The sequence below is a fragment of the Bubalus bubalis genome, chromosome 24, assembly GCF_019923935.1.
Source record: "Bubalus bubalis isolate 160015118507 breed Murrah chromosome 24, NDDB_SH_1, whole genome shotgun sequence".
Taxonomy (NCBI): Eukaryota; Metazoa; Chordata; class Mammalia; order Artiodactyla; family Bovidae; genus Bubalus; species Bubalus bubalis.
Window position 1 is genome coordinate 40,542,403 of NC_059180.1, and position 18,437 is coordinate 40,560,839.

Sequence of the window (18,437 nt, forward strand, 5' to 3'; positions counted from 1 at the left end):
TGCAGGTGAGGAGTATGTTGCCTGTGTCCCTGACGACAGCTCGGGCGCCGTGGCACTGGTGGCCTTCTCGGCCGCCCCCGAGGGCCCACTGGCCCCTGAGGCCTGCAGCGCCCTCTGCTTTGCGGCTGGCCAGGCCCTCGCAGCCCTCTCGGAGCAGGGCCGGTGCCTGTGCGGGGCGGCCCGGCCCCCCAACGCCTCTTCCGCCTGTCTGCCCTCCTGCTCCGGCCCCTCCCTGCCCCCTGCCCCCGCCTGCCGGGGGCCCAGCCTCCTCCAGCACGTCTTCCCTGCCTCCCCGGGGGCCGCTCTGCTGGGGCCCCAAGGACCCCTGGCCTCTGGCCAGCCCGCAGTCTTCCATGTCACTGCCTCGCTGCCGGTCAGCTCCACGCATTGGGACTTTGGCGATGGCTCCCCGGAAGTGGATGTCGCGGGCCCGGACGCCACTCACCGCTATGTGCTGCCCGGCCGCTACCCCGTAACGGCCCTGCTGGCCCTGGGGGTGGGCTCTGCCCGGCTGGGGGTGGAGGTGCAGGTGGAGGCAGCCCCCGCTGCCCTGGAGCTCGTCTGTGTGGCCTCGGTGCACAGCGATGAGACCCTGCAGCTCGGCGTCCGAAACCGCGGCGGCTCGGGCCTGGAGGCTGCCTACAGCATCGTGGCCCTGGGAGAGGAGCCAGCCCAAGGTGGGGCCCGCCCTGGCCGCGTCAGGTGGGCGGACTGCCCGGGCTGGGCACACGCTGACGCCCGTCTCTGCCCTCTGCCCCCAGTGGTGCACCCGCTCTGCCCCTCGGACACGGAGATCTTCCCCGGCAACGGGCACTGCTACAGCCTGCGGGCAGAGAAGGCGTCCTGGGCGCAGGCGCAGGAGCAGTGCCGGGCCTGGGCTGGGGCCGCCCTGGCCATGGTGGACAGCCCCGCCGTGCAGCACTTCCTGGTCTCCCGTGTCACCAGGTGCCTGCCCGGGTGCGGGGCGTCTGCAGGGGCTGTGTCTGGCCGGCCGGTGGGCTCCGGGCAGCAGCGTGTTGTGCCTGTGGGCGGCTGCTCCTGTCGGCTCTCCTGATGCAGCCATGGCCGCAGGGGTGCCCGCTGTGGTAGTTGGCCCCTACCCAGTCCTGTGTCCTCCCTGTCTGCCCGAGCTGGGCCCCTCCTGCAGAGGGCGGGGCAGGTCTGGTGTGACCTTGCTGGGCGGTCCGTGGTCAGTGCCGCCTGCAGCCCAGGAGCCTCTTGGGCACTCTGGCCATCCAGGCCTGTGGGGGACTCTGCTCTACAGCGGTCACCAGGGGTGGCCCTCAGAGCCTGCTGTGGCCAGGGGTGGGATGGGGTGGAGGCTGGCCCCCTGCCCCTGTGGGTCCCTGTGGGAAGGGGCTGACGGGCTGTGGGCCCCGCTGAACGTCCTGTGTCCTGAGGGGAGATTGAGGCTCAGAGCGGTCACAGCCCTTGCCCCGGGTCCTGGGGTCCCCAGTTAGTAACACAGCCCCAGTGCCTGGCTCTGCCTGCAGAGCTGTGGGGCTGGCCCATTTGGGGGCCAGTGTGTGGGTGTCTTGGTGCCCACAGGCCTCCCTTGGAAGCCTGCTCCTCCCCTGGATGTACATGGGTCCTGTGGCCGGCCCAGAGTGAGGCGGAGCCCCCTGCAGGTCTCAGCTGGACCCTGGCCCCATGGGATGGGGCTGGGCAGGTGCTGGCCTGGGCCCCGCTTGCCAGGTCCGGTCTCTGAGCCTCAGTGTGCCCATCTGGAAGTGGGGGTAGAGGTGGAGCCCCTGACTGGCTGCTGCGAGGTGGGTGCCCATCCCTGGGGAGCCCCTGAGTGCCGGCCCTTCGCTGTCTGCCGCAGGAGCCTGGACGTGTGGATCGGTTTCTCAGCTGTGGAGGGGGCGGTGGCGGGCCCCGCGCCCCAGGGCGGCGCCTTCAGCCTGGAGAGCTGCCAGAACTGGCTGCCCGGGGAGCCGCATCCCGCCACGGCCGAGCGCTGCGTGCGCCTGGGGCCCGCTGGGCAGTGCAACACGGACCTGTGCTCAGCGCCGCACAGCTACGTCTGTGAGCTGCGGCCCGGAGGTGCGCGGGACCCGGGCTGGGTGGGTGGGAGCGCCTGCTGCCCTGGCCAGGAACCCGGGAGTCCTCCCCACCTGGCCAGCACAGCTGCTCCTAGCACCGGTTCAGTGCTCATCACATGTCTGCTGAGTGTCCCCTGTCTAGACTGGGCCCGCAGCCGGTACGGCGAGCCAGGGCCTGCTGCTAGGCAGCTCAGTCCCGGGTCCCTCAACCCCTGGGCCCCCAACACTCTCCTCCTGCCTGGGCCTACCATCTCATTGCACGCTTGCACCCCAGGCCCCGTGTGGGACGCAGAGAACTTCCTCGTGGGAGCGCCCAATGGAGACCTACAGGGGACTTTGAGCCCCCTGGAACAGCAGGAGGCCCTCCTGGCTCCCCAGGAGCCCGTTGAGGTAGGCGGGCCCTTCAGACTTCTTGCTTCTAGAAAGCAAGAAGACTGGGACTGGCCTGGGGGTCCAGTGGCTGGCACTGCACGCTCCCAGTGCACGGGACCAGGTTTGATCCCTGGCAGGGGAACTAGAACCCACAGGCCGCAAAGAGGATTGACCCCACGTGCGCAGAAGACACACGGTGCGGCCAAATAAGTTGGTTTGAAAAGCAAAACAGTCCCTCCACAAAAACCCCAAGAAGCCTTTTTCTGGGCCTTATTAACATCCTGTGTCCAGTGGAGAGAATTTAGAAAACCCACCGCAGGGCAGAGGAGAGGAGCACCCTGGCTGGCACCCGGGAGAACCCCGAATCTCCCGAGCCTTCTCTCTCCATTTGGGGGTATTTTTTACAAATGAAGGTGGGGTTCCTATTGCTCAGAGACGGTTTTGACCTGATGTTTTTCTCCTGAGCAACGTGGTCTCCTACTGTGAGACGAGGCCACTGGGGGACTCCTCCCCTGACTGGCGGGTGTTAGGGTGTCGGGGTGGGGCCAGGCTGAGGGTCGGGGCCTGTGGAGCTGAGCGGCCCCCTCCCTGCCAGGTGATGGCGTTTCCTGGACTGAGCCCGAGCCGTGAAGCCTTCCTCACCGCTGCCGAGTTCGGGACGCAGGAACTGGGCCGGCCCGCCCAACTGCGGCTGCAGGTGTACCGGGCGGGGCGCGGAGCAGGTGGGACCCCGTCCTGGCAGTGGGACTCGGGGGGCGTGAGTGGCCTCTCTGCTCTGTTGCATCTTGTCGATTTGTTGTCCACTGGGCTGGTCTCCAGCCTCAGGGTGGACACAGTGGGGCCAGGAGACGCCAGTTCATGCCAGGCATGCCAAGGACAGTGGCTCTGGAGGGGAGCGTGCTGGGGCCGGGGTCGGACGGGGAGAGGAGAGACGCTGGGGGCCGGGGACACTGGCTGGCAGGACCCCGTCTCCTAGCAGGGTGTCCCTGTGGTCTGTAAGCACACTGGGGCCCCCAATACCCCTCCTTTTCTTGTAGGGGCCCCGGGAAACAGCAGCGAGCCCCAGGGTAGGTCCCTGGAAAACAGGACTGAGCTGGCCCCTGTGTGCGCACCAGAAGGGCCCCTGTGCCCCCAAGCCAACGTCTGCCTGCCTCTGGACACCCCCTGCCACCCTGGGGCCTGTGCCAACGGATCCACGCCAGGGCCGGGCCTCCCTGGGGTCTCCTACATGCTGTGGAAGGAGTTCCTCTTCTCCGTGCCTGCAGGCCCCCCTGCCCAGTACTCAGTGCGTGCCTCTGGCCCCTGCTTCCTGCCTCCCTCCACCCCCGAGGCCCTGGCTTCCCATCACACAGACCAAATGCAGTCCCTTCGGCCAAGCCATCCAGTCCCCTGTGGCTTGCTGCTGCCTTGGTAGTGCCCTCCTCCCCTGCCCCCACCCCAGGGCCTTTGCACTTGCTCTCTGGGCATGGCTGGTCAGCATCCGGCAGAGGCCCCACCCCTGTCCAGGCAGCCCACCCCTCCTGCGTCCTCTCTGTCCTGTGCCCCATCCGTCCCTGCCCTGATCGCCTTGGAGGCCCCTGGGAAGCCGGGTGCTCCAAGGAACCGAGGAACGCGGAGGCCCCCGTGGGGAGTGACTCTGTGCTCCCTCCCGTATTGAGGCTGCAACCCGGCCCTGCCGCCTTCTCCCGCAGGTCCCCTTCCATGGCCAGGACATCGCCCTGCTCCCCGGCGATCTCGTCATTTTGCAGCACGACGCGGGGCCGGGCACCCTCCTGCGCTGCCCCCCGGCACTCAGCTTCCCAGGCTCTGAGGCTCCGTATTTCTCTGCCAATGCCTCAGCCTGGCTCTCCCGCCTGCCTGCCCAGCTGGAGGCGGCCCCGGCTGGCCCCGCCTGCGCCCTGCGGTTGCTGGCCGCCACAGAGCGGCTCACCCCTCTGCTGGGCCTGGGCCCCAACCCGGGGCTGCGGCGGCCGGGGCGCTATGAGGTCAGGGCCACAGTGGGCAACGGTGTATCCAGGCACAACCTGACCTGCATCTTCAACGTCCTCTCCCCAGTGGCTGGGCTTCGGGCCATCTACCCAGCCCCCCAGAACGGCCGCCTCTATGTGCCCACCAGCGGCTCACCCCTGGTACTGCAGGTGGACTCAGGCGCCAATGCCACTGCCGAGGCCCGCTGGCCCGGGGGCAATGCCAGCGCGCCCTTTGAGGCTGCCTGCCCAGCCGCTGTGGCGGCCCTGGCGCCTGGCTGCGCCCAGGAGGCCAACGGCAGCCTGTTTTCCATGCTGACGCTGCCCGGGCTCCGCGAGGGCGAGCACGAGGTGGAGGTGGTGGTGGAGAACGGGGCCGGCCGGGCCAACCTCAGCCTGCTGGTGACGGCAGAAGAGCCCATCCGTGGGCTCCGTGCCACGCCCAGCCCCGAGGCCCGCGTGCTGCAGGGCGTCTTGGTGGTGAGTGGGGTCCCTGCCCTGCCGAGATGCGGCTCCCCATGGAGGGCCACCTGTCCCCATCCTGGAGTGTGCCTGGCTGCTGGGACACTGGGCCCGGTGTTGGGTCCTGGGCAGGCTCCTGCGGGTAGCCCTGCGTGCAGATGGCTCGTCCATCCCCAAGTGATGGGAGAGTCATCTCCAGAACAGTTGTTCTGAAAACTCTTCTTTCTCCCACGTTTCCTGAGCCTGCTTTTGAGCTCTTCACCTGCCTTCGACCGCCCTGTTCCTGGGTGTGTTTTGAGACCCCCACTGGGGTCTCACCAGGTGAAGTGATCCCTTTCTAAGGTTGGGGCCCACTGCCGCCCGGCCGCTGTCGGGCTGCACCTGTCCTCTGGGTGCCCGTCTTGCACACGGGCCATTGTGCAGTTGTGTCCCATCTTCCTTGCTTACACCTGTCGGGTGACGCAGGGCAGCGTCCAGAACCATGAGGCCCGTGGGGACACACATGCCTCCCGAGTGGGAGCCTGGGATGGGGGCGCAGGCTGTAGTGGGTTGGCCTCTGGTCTTGGGCACTGGGCCTCCAAGTTACAGAGAGGTTGGTGTGTGGCCAGGCCTGGGCTCAGCCCTGTATGGTGTGACCTCCATGGCCGAAAGGGAAGCCCACAGACAGCCTTGTCCAGGCGGGTGGACCTGGGCTGGGGGCAGCATCCGTCCCCCAGGGACCTTGGCCTGGGTCAGGTCATGGCCAGCTCACATGGTGCCCTTCTGCAGAGGTACAGTCCCGTGGTGGAGGCCGGCTCGGACGTGGTCTTCCGCTGGACCATCGACGACAAACAGTCCCTGACCTTCCACAACGTGGTCTTCAACGTCATCTACCAGAGCGCAGCAGTCTTCAAGCTCTCGGTGGGCGGGGGTCTCGGGCGCAGGAGTGGGCGGGGCGGGGCGCGGGGTTGGGGGGGTGGGGGTGGGACTGGGCGGTGGGGGCGGGACCCGGGGCGTGGGGTGGGGCGCGGAGCCGCGCTGCTCACCTATGCCTTCTGCTCCGCTCTGCTCCCGAGGACCCCGTGGCGGCGGTGGGTGAGTGCGGGGCTTGGGGGGCTCTGTCCACACCGCTTCGCGGCTGGCGGGCGGCCTGCTCACTGCTGCCTGTGTCCACAGCTGACGGCCTCCAACCATGTGAGCAGCGTCAGCGCGCACTTCAACGTCACCGTGGAGCCGATGCAGCGGATGCGGGGCCTGCGCATGTCCGCAGTGCCGCCCGTGCTGGCCCCCAACGCCACGCTGGCGCTGGCCGCCCACGTGCTGGTGGACTCGGCCGTGGAGGTGGCCTTCCTGTGAGTGCGGCGTCTCCCCCAGCCCCCACCTCCCTGCCAGAACGTGCTGGGGACATGGGCCCTTCGGAGGGGCCGCGGCAGGGCGGTGGTTCCCGGGAAGGGGGCTGCAGCCGGGCCAGCGGGCACTGCAGGGGTACAGCAGGCCCTCCCCAGGCTGCTCACCGCCTGCTCCCTGCCCCGGCAGGTGGACTTTTGGGGACGGGGAGCAGGCGGTTGGCCAGTTCAAGCCTCCGTACGAGTCCTTCGAGGTCCCAGACCCCACGGTGGCCCAGGTGCTGGTGGAACACAACACCTCACACACCTACACCTTCCCAGGTAAGGGCTGGCCTCCCGCCCTCACGGCCTGCAGCTCGGGCGCGCTTTGCCCTGGGACAGCGCCTCCCTGCGGGGTGGTCCCTGGGTCCTGCCTCCAGAATGCAGCCGGGCTGATGGCCTGGGCTCCCACTAGCGTGAAGAAGGGAGGTGAGGGGGGATTGGGCCTCAGAGACCCGTGTTGCGAGTCTGCCAGCCAGAAACAGACCCCTTCCGTCCCTCCCGTTCCCCTCTCCTGAGCCTTTTCTGGGGGAGAAGGGGAGATCCTTCTAAGTCGCTTCTAAAGTCCCAGAAGCCTCACACAGAAGTGTAAACAGCCTCGTGGTCCTGGCCCTGCACCCGCCCATCACCCAAGGGCATTTGCACCTGAGTCGCCTTTCACCTCTTTCTGCCTCCGCCTGGGGCCCTGTTTGCCCCGCGGCCCTGCCAACAGCCCGGGGGCTGGGGTGGGTGGGTTGTGAGCGGGCTGGCAGCGCTGGCTTGGCCAAATCCCCACTCAGGGCCTGTCCACCAGGTGAGTACAGCCTGACCCTGCTTGTGTCCACCGCCTTTGAGAACCTGACGCAGCAGGTGCCTGTCAGCGTGCGTGCTGCCCTGCCCGCCCTGGCTGTGGCCGTGGGCAGCCAGGTCCTGGTGGCTGGCCGGCCCATTGCCTTCCTCCCGCGCCCGCTTCCATCGCCGGGCGGTGTCCTCTACACGTGGGACTTCGGGGATGGTTCCCCAGCTGTCACCCAGCCCCAGCCAGAGGTCAACCACACATTCGCCTCGAGGGGCACGTACCATGTCCGTCTGGAGGTCAACAACACAGTAAGCCACGCGGTGGCGGACGTCAGCGTCCGCGTCTTCGAGGAGCTCCGCGGCCTGACGGTGAGCCTGAGCCCCGCCGTGGAGCAGGGTGTGCCCACGGTGGTCAGCGCTGCCCTGGATTCCGGTGACAACGTCACATGGACTTTTGACATGGGGGACGGCGCGGTGCTCACGGGCCCTGAGGCCACGGTGGAGCATGTGTACCGGCGGGCGCAGAACTGCACGGTGACGGTGAGCGCATCCAGCCCTGCCGGCCGCCTGGCTCGCAGCCTGCCCGTGCACGTCTTCGTCCTGGAGGTGCTGTGGATCGACCCGGTGGCCTGCATCGCCTCCCAGCCGCACGCCCGGCTCACGGCCCACGTCACCGGGGACCCTGCCCACTACGTCTTTGACTGGACCTTCGGGGACGGTTCACCCAATGTCAGCATCCAGGGGGACCCGACCGTGACGCACAGCTTTACACACAGCGGCACGTTCCCGCTGGCGCTGGTGCTGTCGAGCCGCGTGAACAGAGCACACTACTTCAGCAGTGTCTGCGTGGAGCCTGAGCTGGGCAACGTCACCCTGCAGCCCGAGAGGCAGTTCGTGCGGCTTGGGGACGAGGCCCGCCTGGTGGCCCACGCCTGGCCCCCCTTCCCCTACCGCTACACCTGGGACTTCGGCGCCGAGGATGGCGCCGCCCGCGTCGGGGGCCCCGAGGCCACGTTCACCTACCGGCTCGCGGGCTCCTACCTTGTGACAGTCACCGCGGCCAACAACATCTCGGCCGCCAATGACTCGGCGCTGGTGGAGGTACAGGAGCCCGTGGAGGTCACGGGCATCAGGGTCAATAGCTCCCATGCTCTGGAGCTGCAGCAGCCCTACCTGTTCTCCGCTGTGGGCCATGGGCACCCCGCCAGCTACCTGTGGGAGCTGGGGGACGGCAGGCAGCTGCAGGGCCCCACGGCCACTCACGCCTACAGCAGCACAGGCTGCTTCGAAGTCAGGGTGGCCGGCTGGAACGAGGTGAGCCGGGGGGAGGCCCGGCTGAATGTGACGGTACAGCGGCGCGTGCGGGGGCTCAGCGTGAACGCCAGCCGCACGGTGGTGCCCCTCAATGGCAGCGTGAGCTTCAGCACTGTGCTGGAGGCCGGCAGCGACGTGCGCTACTCCTGGGTCCTCTGCGACCGCTGCACACCCATCCCCGGGGGCCCTACCATCTCTTACACTTTCCGCTCTGTGGGCACCTTCAACATCATCGTCACAGCCGAGAACGAGGTGGGCGCCGCCCAAGATAGCATCTTCGTCTATGTCCTGCAGCACATCGAGGGGCTGCAGGTGGTGGGCGGCGGCTGCTGCTTCCCTACCAACCGCACGCTGCAGCTGCAGGCTGCAGTGCGCGATGGCACCAACATCTCCTACAGCTGGGCCGCTCAGCGCGACGGTGGCCCCCCCCTGGCCGGCAGCAGCAAAGCCTTCTCGCTCACCGTGCTTGAGGCCGGCACCTACCACGTCCAGCTGAGGGCCACCAACATGCTAGGCAGCGCCTCAGCCAACTGCACGGTGGACTTCGTGGAGCCGGTGGGGTGGCTGGCCGTCACCGCCTCCCCGAACCCAGCTGCCGTTAACACAAGTGTCAGGCTCTGGGCCGAGCTGGCCGGGGGCAGTAGCGTCACTTACAGCTGGTCCCTGGAGGAAGGGCTGTGCTGGGAGACCCGGGAGCCGTCCACCACCCTCATCTTCCCCAGCCCCGGCCTGTGCCTGGTCACAGTAGTGGCCAAGAACCAGCTGGGCTCGGCCAATGCCAGCGTGGAGGTGGTCGTGCAGGTGCCCGTCGGCGGCCTCAGCATCCAGGCCAGGGAATTGGATGGCGGCTTTGTGGTGGCCGGTTCCACAGTGCCTTTCTGGGGGCAGCTGGCCGTGGGGACTGACGTGAGCTGGCACTGGGCTGTGCCAGGTGGCAGCAGGCAGGGCCAGCACATCACTGTGGTCCTCCCCGATGCTGGCCCGGTCTCGATCCAGCTCAATGCCTCCAACGCGGTCAGCTGGGTCATGGCCACACACAGCCTCACGGTGCAGGAGCCCATCGTGGGCCTGGTGCTGTGGGCCAGCAGGAAGGTGGTGGAGCCTGGGCAGCCAGTGCACTTTCAGATCTTGTTGGCCGCTGGCTCGGCCGTCCGTTTCCTCCTGCAGGTTGGCGGGGGCGGCCTCGAGGTGCTGCCTACGCCCCACTTTTCCCGCAGCTTCCCCCGGGTCGGGGACTACACGGTGAGCGTGCACGCCGAGAACCGTGTAAGCCGGGCGCAGGCCCAGGTGCGCATCTCGGTGCTGGAGGCTGTGGGTGGGCTGCAGGTTCCCGACTGCTGCGGGCCGGCCATCGCCACGGGCGCCGAGCGGAACTTCAGCGCCCGCGTGCAGCGGGGCTCCCGCGTCGCCTACGCCTGGTACTTCTCGCTGCAGAAGGTGCAGGGGGACTCCCTGGTCATTCTGTCGGGCCGTGACGTCACCTACACCCCCGTGGCTGCGGGGCTGCTGGAGATCCACGTGCGCGCCTTCAACGAGCTGGGCGGCGTGAACCGCACGCTGCTGGTGGAGGTGCAGGACGCCATCCAGCACGTGGCGCTGCGTGGCCCCCGCTGCTTCGCCAACCGCTCCGCCCACTTCGAGGCAGCCACCAGCCCCAGTCCCCGGCGCGTGTCCTACCGCTGGGACTTCGGGGACGGGGCCCCGGTGGAGGACACAGAGGCGCCCTGGGTGGTGCACTCCTACCTGCAGCCTGGGGACTACCCCGTGCAGGTGAACGCCTCCAACCTGGTGAGCTTCTTCGTGGCACAGGCTACGGTCACCGTCCACGTGCTGGCCTGCAGGGAGCCCGCGGTGGACGTGGCCCTGCCGCCGCAGGTACTCATGCGGCGCTCCCAGCGCAACTACCTGGAGGCCCACGTGGACCTGCGGGACTGCGTCACCTACCAGACCGAGTACCGCTGGGAGGTATATCGCGCCGCCAGCTGCCAGCGGCCTGGGCGCGCGGCCCGGGTGGCCCTGCCCGGTGTGGACGTGAGCCGGCCCCAGCTGGTGGTGCCACGGCTTGCACTGCCCGTGGGCCACTACTGCTTTGTGTTCGTGGTGTCGTTTGGGGACACCCCGCTGGCCCAGAGCATCCAGGCCAACGTGACGGTGGCCCCCGAGCGTCTAGTGCCCATCGTGGAGGGCGGCTCCTCCCGCGTGTGGTCAGACTCTCAGGACCTGGTGCTGGACGGGAGCAAGTCCTACGACCCCAACCTGGAGGATGGCGACCAGACGCCCCTCAGCTTCCACTGGGCCTGCGTGGCCGCAACGCAGGTCAGCCATGGGGCTGCACGTCCTCCCCGCCCCGCTTGGGGCGTCTGCGTGATGAGCCCAGCAGGCCTGGGCTCCGAGTGCCCAGTGAAGGGCGGGGGTGGGGGGGAGCGGTTGGACCACAGTGGTGGGTAGGGGGTCTTGCTGCTGCAGGCCAGAGCAGCTCTGGGGTCTCACCACCACCCCCCGTTATGGGCTGCAGAGCGAGACTGGCGGGTGTGTGCTGAACTTTGGGCCCCGCGGGAGCAGCGTGGTCACCATCCCTCGGGAGCGCCTGCGTGCCGGCGTGGAGTACACATTCAACCTGACCGTGTGGAAGGCCGGTCGCAAGGAGGAGGTCACCAGCCAAACGGTGGGTGCTACCACGGCCCAGCCTTGGAGAGCCCTTGGCCCTGAGACGGGCGCGGCTGGCGAGGCGGAGCCCACGCAGTGCCCAGCTCCCGTTCCTAAGTGGTTTCTTGACGTTTCGGGGGCTTTTGGAAGCCATCGGTCTTGAGTTGTCACTCCTCTTGATGCAGTTTGTTTAACAAGACCTCCCTCGGCTTGGCTTCCCTCCAGAAAGGCCGTATAGGCGCAGGAAGCCTCGAGGCACAGCCCTAGGCTGTCCCCTCCTGGCACATGGGGGCCCCTCCTGGAATGGGGAGGCCTGGCCTCATGTGCGTGGCGCACTCTCTGTCCCTGAGCACTGCACCCCACCGGCTGTGATGGGAGCCAGTGCGCCAGGCCCTGCTGGTGCCCAGGATGGGGTGCGTCCCCCGTGCCAGGGGGGGTGCCAGGCCTCTGCCCGGTGGGGGTCCTGCCCAGAGGGGCCATCTGGGGCTGTGTGCCAGGGACCCCCCAGAGTGCACAGCAGCAGGGTGCTTGGATGGAGCCGCACCTGGCTCGCTGTCGTCCCCGCACGGATGTGTGCACTCGATTACGCCTTCCTGCCTCTGCTTTTCCATCCACTTGTGTCTGCGCACCTGTCGGGGGCCCTGGGGGCTGCAGAAAACAAGTCCTCGTGGTCTGTGCTCCTCAAATCCCCTCCCCCAGCCTGGGAGTCACAAAACCACACAGAGTCCTGGGTGAGGGCTGGGCCTGAGAGGAGCCTTGGCAGGTGGAGCCTGCAGGGGTGGAGGCACAGGAGGGCTGGGGCACAGCAGGGTCTGCTGCTGCCCTCCGCCTGGGCAGACGGGAGGGTCTGACGTCACAAGCAGAGCCCACGCGGGCGGCAGGCCCCCTCACCCCGCCGGCTTCCAGGTGCTGGTCCGCAGCGGCCGGGTGCCCATTGTGTCCCTGGAGTGCGTGTCCTGCAAGGCGCAGGCGGTGTACGCGGTGAGCCGCAGCTCCTACGTGTACCTGGAGGGCCGCTGTCACAACTGCGACGGGGGCCCGGAGCATGGGGTGAGTGGGAAGGGGCTGGGGGCGCTGGGTGGTCCTGGGGGAGACCGTCCCCGAGCACCGTGGTCTCCGTGCCCCCTCAGCTGTGGGCCGCGCGCAGCTTCAGCAACGAGACGCTGGTGCTGGACGCGACGACCACATCCACGGGCAGCACGGGCATGCGGCTGGTGGTGCGGCGGGGCGTGCTGCGCGACGGCGAGGGCTACACCTTCACGCTGACCGTGCTGGGCCGCTCGGGCCAGGAGCAGGGCTGTGCCTCCATCCGCCTGGCGCCCAACCGCCCGCCGCGAGGCGGCTCCTGCCGCCTCTTCCCAGTGGAGGACGTGCGTGCACTCACCACCAAGCTGCACTTCGAGTGCACGGGTGAGTACGGCGGGCCAGCCGTGGGGTGGGCGGGCCGGGCGGGGACCCCGCTGACGCCCTGGGCCCGCAGGCTGGCAGGACGCGGAGGATGCGGGGGCGCCGCTGGTGTACGCCCTGCAGCTGCGGCGCTGCCGCCAGGGCCACTGCGAGGAGTTCTGCGTCTACAAGGGCAGCCTCGCCTCCTATGGGGCCGTGCTGCCGCCCGGCTTCGCGCCCCACTTCGTGGTGGGCCTGGCTGTGCTGGTGCAGGACCAGCTGGGGGCCACCGTGGTCGCCCTCAACAGGTGAGCCCGTGCCCACAGAGCCAGCCGGCCGGCCAGGGGGCAGGGGAGGGCCCAGCCCCTTTCACGCCCCGCCTCTGCCCTTAGGTCTCTGACCATCACCCTGCCAGACCCCCCCGGGGACCCTGCTGATGGCACCCCGGACCTCACGGGCTGGCTGCATAGCCTGGCGGGGAGTACGCTGCCGGGGCTGCTGCGGCAGGCCGACCCCCAGCACGTCATGGAGTACTCACTGGCGCTCATCGCCGTGCTCAACGAGGTGGGCAAGACCCCCCCATGCCAGGCGGCCCCCACCCAGGTCCTGGGCAGCCCCCTTTGGCGGTGTCCGGCTGGCGCTGCCCGCTGACGGCCCTGTGCCTGCAGTACGAGCAGACCCTGCCCGTGCTGGCGGAGCCGGACCCCAGGCAGGAGCTGCGCGCCCAGATACGCAAGAACATCACGGAGACGCTGGTGTCCTTGCGGGTCAACACGGTGGACGACATCCAGCAGGTGGCAGCCGCCCTGGCTCAGTGCACGGTAGGGCAGACCCAGCCCCACGGCAGCCTGGCCCCCCCACACCTCGAGAGCTCACTTCCCAGCCAAGCCTGCACAGCTGTATGCCCCCAGGGCAGCCCCCAGGGCTCTGGGCACAAGAAGCACGGCGAGGAGGGTAGTGGGCAGCGCGGAGTGGAGACGCTGTTCTGTGCTCCACCCCGGACCTGTGGTCCCCACCCCGTTGCCCAGGAGTCAGCGGCCAGGCTGGGCTGGGCTCTGTTCTGATGGGGGCACGGTGCCAGGGGAGGCCGGTGGCTGTTGCTGAGGCCTCAGGAGGGTAGTGCAGGGTCTCTGCGCTGGCCGTGGTCACTAACTGCTCTGTAGCTGGCTCGGGTGTGTGAGGGGCCAGGACGGCTAGTGGGGCCACGTAACCTTGAACTTGGCCTGCACGTGGGGAAGGGTCACTGAGGGGCTCCCGGGAGAGAGACTGGGGGTAGAGGTGTGTTCAGTGTGGATCCTGTAGAACACAGCGGGAAGGTTGCTTCGGATTGGCCGGTGGGGGCAGGGAGGCCCCTGCAGAGGCTGTGCTAGGGGCAGGGTGAGCAGGGCGAGCCCCACCTGGCCTGGCCAGCCGGCTGGACGCGGTGCGGGCGCCCTGCAGGTGTCCAGCCGGGAGCTCGTGTGCCGCTCGTGCCTGAAGAAGACGCTGCACAGGCTGGAAGACATGATGCGCATCCTGCAGGAGGAGACCGCCACAGGCGCGGGGACACCCACCACCATCGCAGACAGCATCCTCAACATCACAGGTGCGCCGCCCCTGCCGACCTCTGCCCCCTCCTCTCCCTTGACCCCTCCCACCACCCCTCCCCTCACTTGCCTCCCCCCACCTCCTCTGCCACCCACAGGCGACCTCATCCACGTGGCCAGCTCGGACGTGCAGGGCCCACAGCCCTCGGAGCTGGGGGCGGAGCCCCCCTCCCTGCTGGTGGCGTCCAGGGCCTACCAGCTCTCGTCTGCCCTCGTGGGCATTCTCACACGCTCCCGCGTGCTCAACGAGGAGCCCCTGACACTGGCGGGCGAGGAGATCCTGGCGCAGGGCAAGCGCTCGGACCCACGGAGCCTGCTGTGCCAGGGTGACGTCCCAGGCCCCGGCTGCCACTTCTCCATCCCCGAGGCCTTCAGCGCAGCCCTGCCCAACCTCAGCGACGTGGTGCAGCTCATCCTGCTCGTGGACTCCAACCCCTTCCCCTTCGGCTACATCAGCAACTACACCGTCTCCACCAAGGTGGCCTCCATGGCCTTCCAGACGCAGGCTGGCGCCCAGATCCCTATCAGGCAGCTGGCCTCGGAGCGCGCCATCACTGTGAAGGTGCCCAACAACTCGGACCAGGCCGCCCAGGGCCAGTGCGTCCCTGCCGGCTCCACCGTCATCCAGCCCCGGGCCTCGGTCAGCGTTGTGGTCACCCCTGAGAACAGCAACCCCGAGGCGGGGCTGCACCTGCAGCTCACCTTCACGGTGCTGGACGGTGCGTGGCTGCGGGGCCCTTGGTGGGCGGCCTCCTCCTCTCTGCAACCGGCTCTCGTGGGGCTGCAGGGTGGCCAGCTAAACCTGTGTTTCTCACGGGCACCCGCAACTTGTGGCCTGTGTTAAGGCCTGTGTCCTGCTTCATGAGGCTCTAGGGGCCTGGCCAGAGGGCCACAGGGGTGGGCTCCCAGGGCGTGTGGGCTGCCCGGGCAGGGGTCCGAGCCTGCCCATGCCGCCTGCCCACAGAACAGTACCTGCCGGACGAGCCCGAGCCCTTCCTGGCTGCCTACCTGCACTCAGAGCCCCGGCCTAACGAGTACAACTGCTCAGCCAGCAAGAAGATCAGCCTGGAGGCCCTGGCGGGTGGCGACCACAAGCCCTACACCTTCTTCATCGCCCCGGGGTGCGGTGCGCAGCGGCCTCGGAGGGTGGGCTCCCCGTGGTGGGAGCGGCGGGGCGGGGCCGGGTGGGGCGGGGCCTGGCCGTGACACGCCCCCCTCCAGGTCCCGAGACTTGGGCGCGAGCTACCACCTCAACCTGAGCAGCCACTTCCGCTGGTCGGCGCTGGCGGTGTCCGTGCGCCTGTACACGTCGCTCTGCCAGTACTTCAGCGAGGAGCACATGGCATGGCGCTCGGAAGGGCTGGTGCCCCTGGAGGAGACCTCGCCCCGCGAGGCCGTCTGCCTCACCCGCCACCTCACCGCCTTCGGCGCCAGCCTCTTCGTGCCTGCCAGCCGCGTCGAGTTCACCTTACCCGTGAGTGGCGCCGCGCCCGCACGGAAGGGAGCCCAGTGCCGTGGTGCGCGGCCTCGGGGCTGACGGGCCTGTCTCCCCAGGAGCCGGCCTCCGGCATCAACCACGTCGTCCTGCTGACCTGCGCCGTGTGCCTGCTGACCTACGCAGTCATGGCCGTGATCCTGCGTAAGCTGGACCAGCTGGACGTCCGCCGGGTCCGCGCCATCCCGTTCTGCGGGAAGGGGGGCCGCTTCAAGTACGAGATCCTGGTCAAGACCGGCTGGGGCCGGGGCTCAGGTGAGGGGCTTCTGGCGGGGCAGGTTTGCACGGAGTGGCCTATGGGCATGCAGTCCCACTGGCATGCACAGGTGGGCAGGACCAGCCAGGCCATCGACCGTGTGGTGGTTTAGTCGCTAAGTGGCCCCATGGACTGTAGCCCTCTAGGCTCCTCTGTCCATGGGATTCTCCAGGCGAGAATACTGGAGTGGGTTGCCATTCCCTTCTACTGGGGATCTTCCCGACCCAGGGATCGACCCGGGTCTCCTACATTGCAGGCGTATTCTTTATTGACTGAGCCACCAGGGAAGCCCATCTATCGGTATGGGAGGTGATTACTGAACAGTAGCAGGTCGTCCGGGTGAAAAAATTGCTTTCACAATGTCCCTAGCTCTCTGACCATCAGTTATAGCCATCAGAGAAGCAGGTTGGCATGGGGTCAGTACTGCGCGACATACGTGTTGGACGCTGAGATCAGGCATCTTGTTTCCTTGTGGGGAACTGAGCAAGTAGTCTGAGCGGTGTTCCCGTCAGTGAGCACCACCTTAGGGGTGTCCTTGTGTTTCGGCCAGAGGTCATTTTACTGCCCACATCGTCCATGCTCCTGCCGTGAAGCACCTCTGAGAGCTCGTCTCATGTGAAGAAGCGTTTGCCGTATTGGTTGCTCCACGGCGTCGTCATCCTTTTTGTTGCAACCAGTGTCCTTGCTCGTGTCGGCCACTCGTTGCCTCTGGCGGCATTTTTAGGGCCTGGGGCGGCGGCGGGAGCCGCACAGTTGGCTAGGTCTTCAGTTACGCGTTTGCCTTTAATTCAAAGTGCGCTTTTTTGGTACCAGTTTTCATCTCTTTGCTGTGCTTTCGTCTTTATCACCGGGTCCCCTCTCTTGTTAGGAAAGTGTTTATTTTCTTAAATTTTTATGTGTTTATCCTGAAGCTGCCCCAGGTCTTGGTTGCTGTGTGGGCTTTCTCTAGTGGCGCGGGTGCTCCTCTCTGGCTGCGGAGCACAGGCTCCTGGCATGACTCAACACTGCAGCTCATGGGCTCTAGAGCCCGGGCTTCATCACTGAGGCGCCTGGGCCGAGTTGTCCCACCGCATGTGGAATCTTCCGGGACCAGGGATCGAACTTGTGTCCCCTTCATTGCAAGGCAGATTTTTACCACTGGACCGCCAAGGAAGTCGGGGGAAATTTTCATTTTTGAAGTTTTTTTCTGTTCCTTTCTATGACATTCATAAAATAGCGTGTGGGTTTATCGTGGCCGACACGGGGGCGAGACCACTGTGCGCGTGGTGGTTTGTGTGAGACAGGTGCGCAGTGACTGGTCAGCAGCAGGCTCTAGAAGGAGTGGTGTCACCAGTCACCACCAGGACATGGGTCTCTTACTCGCGTAGCAGACTGCAGGCTGGCGGCCGTGCTTCTGTTCCATGTGGTCACTCGCAGTTAATGCTCCACCGCTACCGGGGCCGTTTGTGGAACAGTTTGAGGGCCTGAGATCGGGCCGTGCCTGTTGAAGGGAGATCAACAGGCAGACGTGCCCAGGGTCAGCATCCGTGGACAGAAACCCAGAGTTGCACCCCTGTCCGCCTGTGCTCCAGGGACCACGGCTCACGTGGGCATCATGCTGTATGGGGCAGATGGCCGCAGCGGCCACCGACACCTGGATGGGGATGGAGCCTTCCAGCGCAACAGCCTGGACGTCTTCCAGATTGCCACCCCGCACAGCCTGGGCCGCCTGTGGAAGATCCGTGTGTGGCACGACAACAAGGGTGGGGCCCACTGCCCGCCCACTGCCTGCCCTGCACACCCACAGCCCGCCAGCCCTGACTGCCCACTGCCCGCCCTGCCCTGTTTGCCCCACCCACCCACCACCCGCTGGCCCTGACCAACTGCCTACCGCCCGCTGGCCCTGACTGCCCACCGGCCCTGACCACCTGCCCGCTCTCACAGGGCTGAGCCCCGCCTGGTTCCTGCAGCACGTCATCGTCCGGGACCTGCAGAGCGCCCGCAGCACCTTCTTCCTGGTCAATGACTGGCTGTCGGTGGAGATGGAGGCCAACGGGGGCCTGGTGGAGAAGGAGGTGCTGGCTGCAAGTAAGACCCCTCCTGGCAGCCGCCGCGAAACAAACCAATGCCTGGCCTGGGGTCTCCTGAAGCCCGCCTGTCCCCCTCAGGTGACGCGGCGCTGCAGCGGTTCCAGCGCCTCCTGGTGGCCGAGCTGCAGCGCGGCTTCTTCGACAAGCACGTCTGGCTCTCCATGTGGGACCGGCCACCTCGGAGCCGCTTCACGCGCTTGCAGCGTGCCACGTGCTGCGTCCTCCTCGTCGGCCTCTTCCTGGGTGCTAATGCTGTGTGGTACGGGGCTGTGGGGGACAGCGCCCACAGGTGCGTGCTGCGGCGCCCACCCGCCTGCCTCGGCCCCCCCCACCACCTCCCCTCAAGCCAGCCCGTGTGTCCTCTCCTGCAGGCAGGGCCCCGTGTCCAGCCTGGCCCCGCTGAGCCTGGACACCGTCGCTGTTGGCCTGGTGTCCAGCCTGGTCGTCTACCCAGTCTACCTGGCCATCCTGTTCCTCTTCCGCATGTCCCGGAGCAAGGTGGGTGCGTGGGGCTCCTGAGCATGGCTGGGCTGTCCAGGGGGGCCAGAAGGGGTCAGCACCCAGAGCACATCAGAGTCAGGCGTGAACGGGCCCCATGAGCTGCCTATGCCCGTGCCTCAGATCACTGAGCAGGCAGGGACGGGCTCCCCGGATGACGGGCCACAGGTTCTGAGAAAAACCGACCTGAGGACAAAGTC

At 67.5% G+C, this 18,437-nt stretch overlaps 1 protein-coding gene across 3 annotated transcripts in view; it reads left to right on the plus strand.

The window, feature by feature from the left end:
* Positions 1-18,437, plus strand: part of PKD1 (polycystin 1, transient receptor potential channel interacting) — a 39,254-nt gene that overhangs the window by 13,987 nt on the left and 6,830 nt on the right. For 2 of the 3 annotated variants that reach the window (XM_044936186.2, XM_044936188.2), the window contains exons 5-30: positions 6-677; positions 762-945; positions 1,826-2,046; positions 2,320-2,435; positions 3,013-3,139; positions 3,455-3,702; positions 4,109-4,864; positions 5,615-5,746; positions 6,002-6,177; positions 6,362-6,492; positions 7,004-10,617; positions 10,817-10,966; positions 11,854-11,997; positions 12,078-12,357; positions 12,428-12,641; positions 12,726-12,897; positions 13,002-13,154; positions 13,774-13,918; positions 14,018-14,638; positions 14,884-15,040; positions 15,141-15,393; positions 15,474-15,669; positions 17,242-17,412; positions 17,594-17,737; positions 17,818-18,028; positions 18,111-18,237. In XM_044936186.2, the coding sequence (XP_044792121.2) occupies positions 6-677; positions 762-945; positions 1,826-2,046; positions 2,320-2,435; positions 3,013-3,139; positions 3,455-3,702; positions 4,109-4,864; positions 5,615-5,746; positions 6,002-6,177; positions 6,362-6,492; positions 7,004-10,617; positions 10,817-10,966; positions 11,854-11,997; positions 12,078-12,357; positions 12,428-12,641; positions 12,726-12,897; positions 13,002-13,154; positions 13,774-13,918; positions 14,018-14,638; positions 14,884-15,040; positions 15,141-15,393; positions 15,474-15,669; positions 17,242-17,412; positions 17,594-17,737; positions 17,818-18,028; positions 18,111-18,237 (9,515 nt within the window). The remainder of the gene's footprint in view (positions 1-5; positions 678-761; positions 946-1,825; positions 2,047-2,319; positions 2,436-3,012; positions 3,140-3,454; positions 3,703-4,108; positions 4,865-5,614; positions 5,747-6,001; positions 6,178-6,361; positions 6,493-7,003; positions 10,618-10,816; positions 10,967-11,853; positions 11,998-12,077; positions 12,358-12,427; positions 12,642-12,725; positions 12,898-13,001; positions 13,155-13,773; positions 13,919-14,017; positions 14,639-14,883; positions 15,041-15,140; positions 15,394-15,473; positions 15,670-17,241; positions 17,413-17,593; positions 17,738-17,817; positions 18,029-18,110; positions 18,238-18,437) is intronic. The other variant, XM_044936187.2, reaches the window with a different exon arrangement.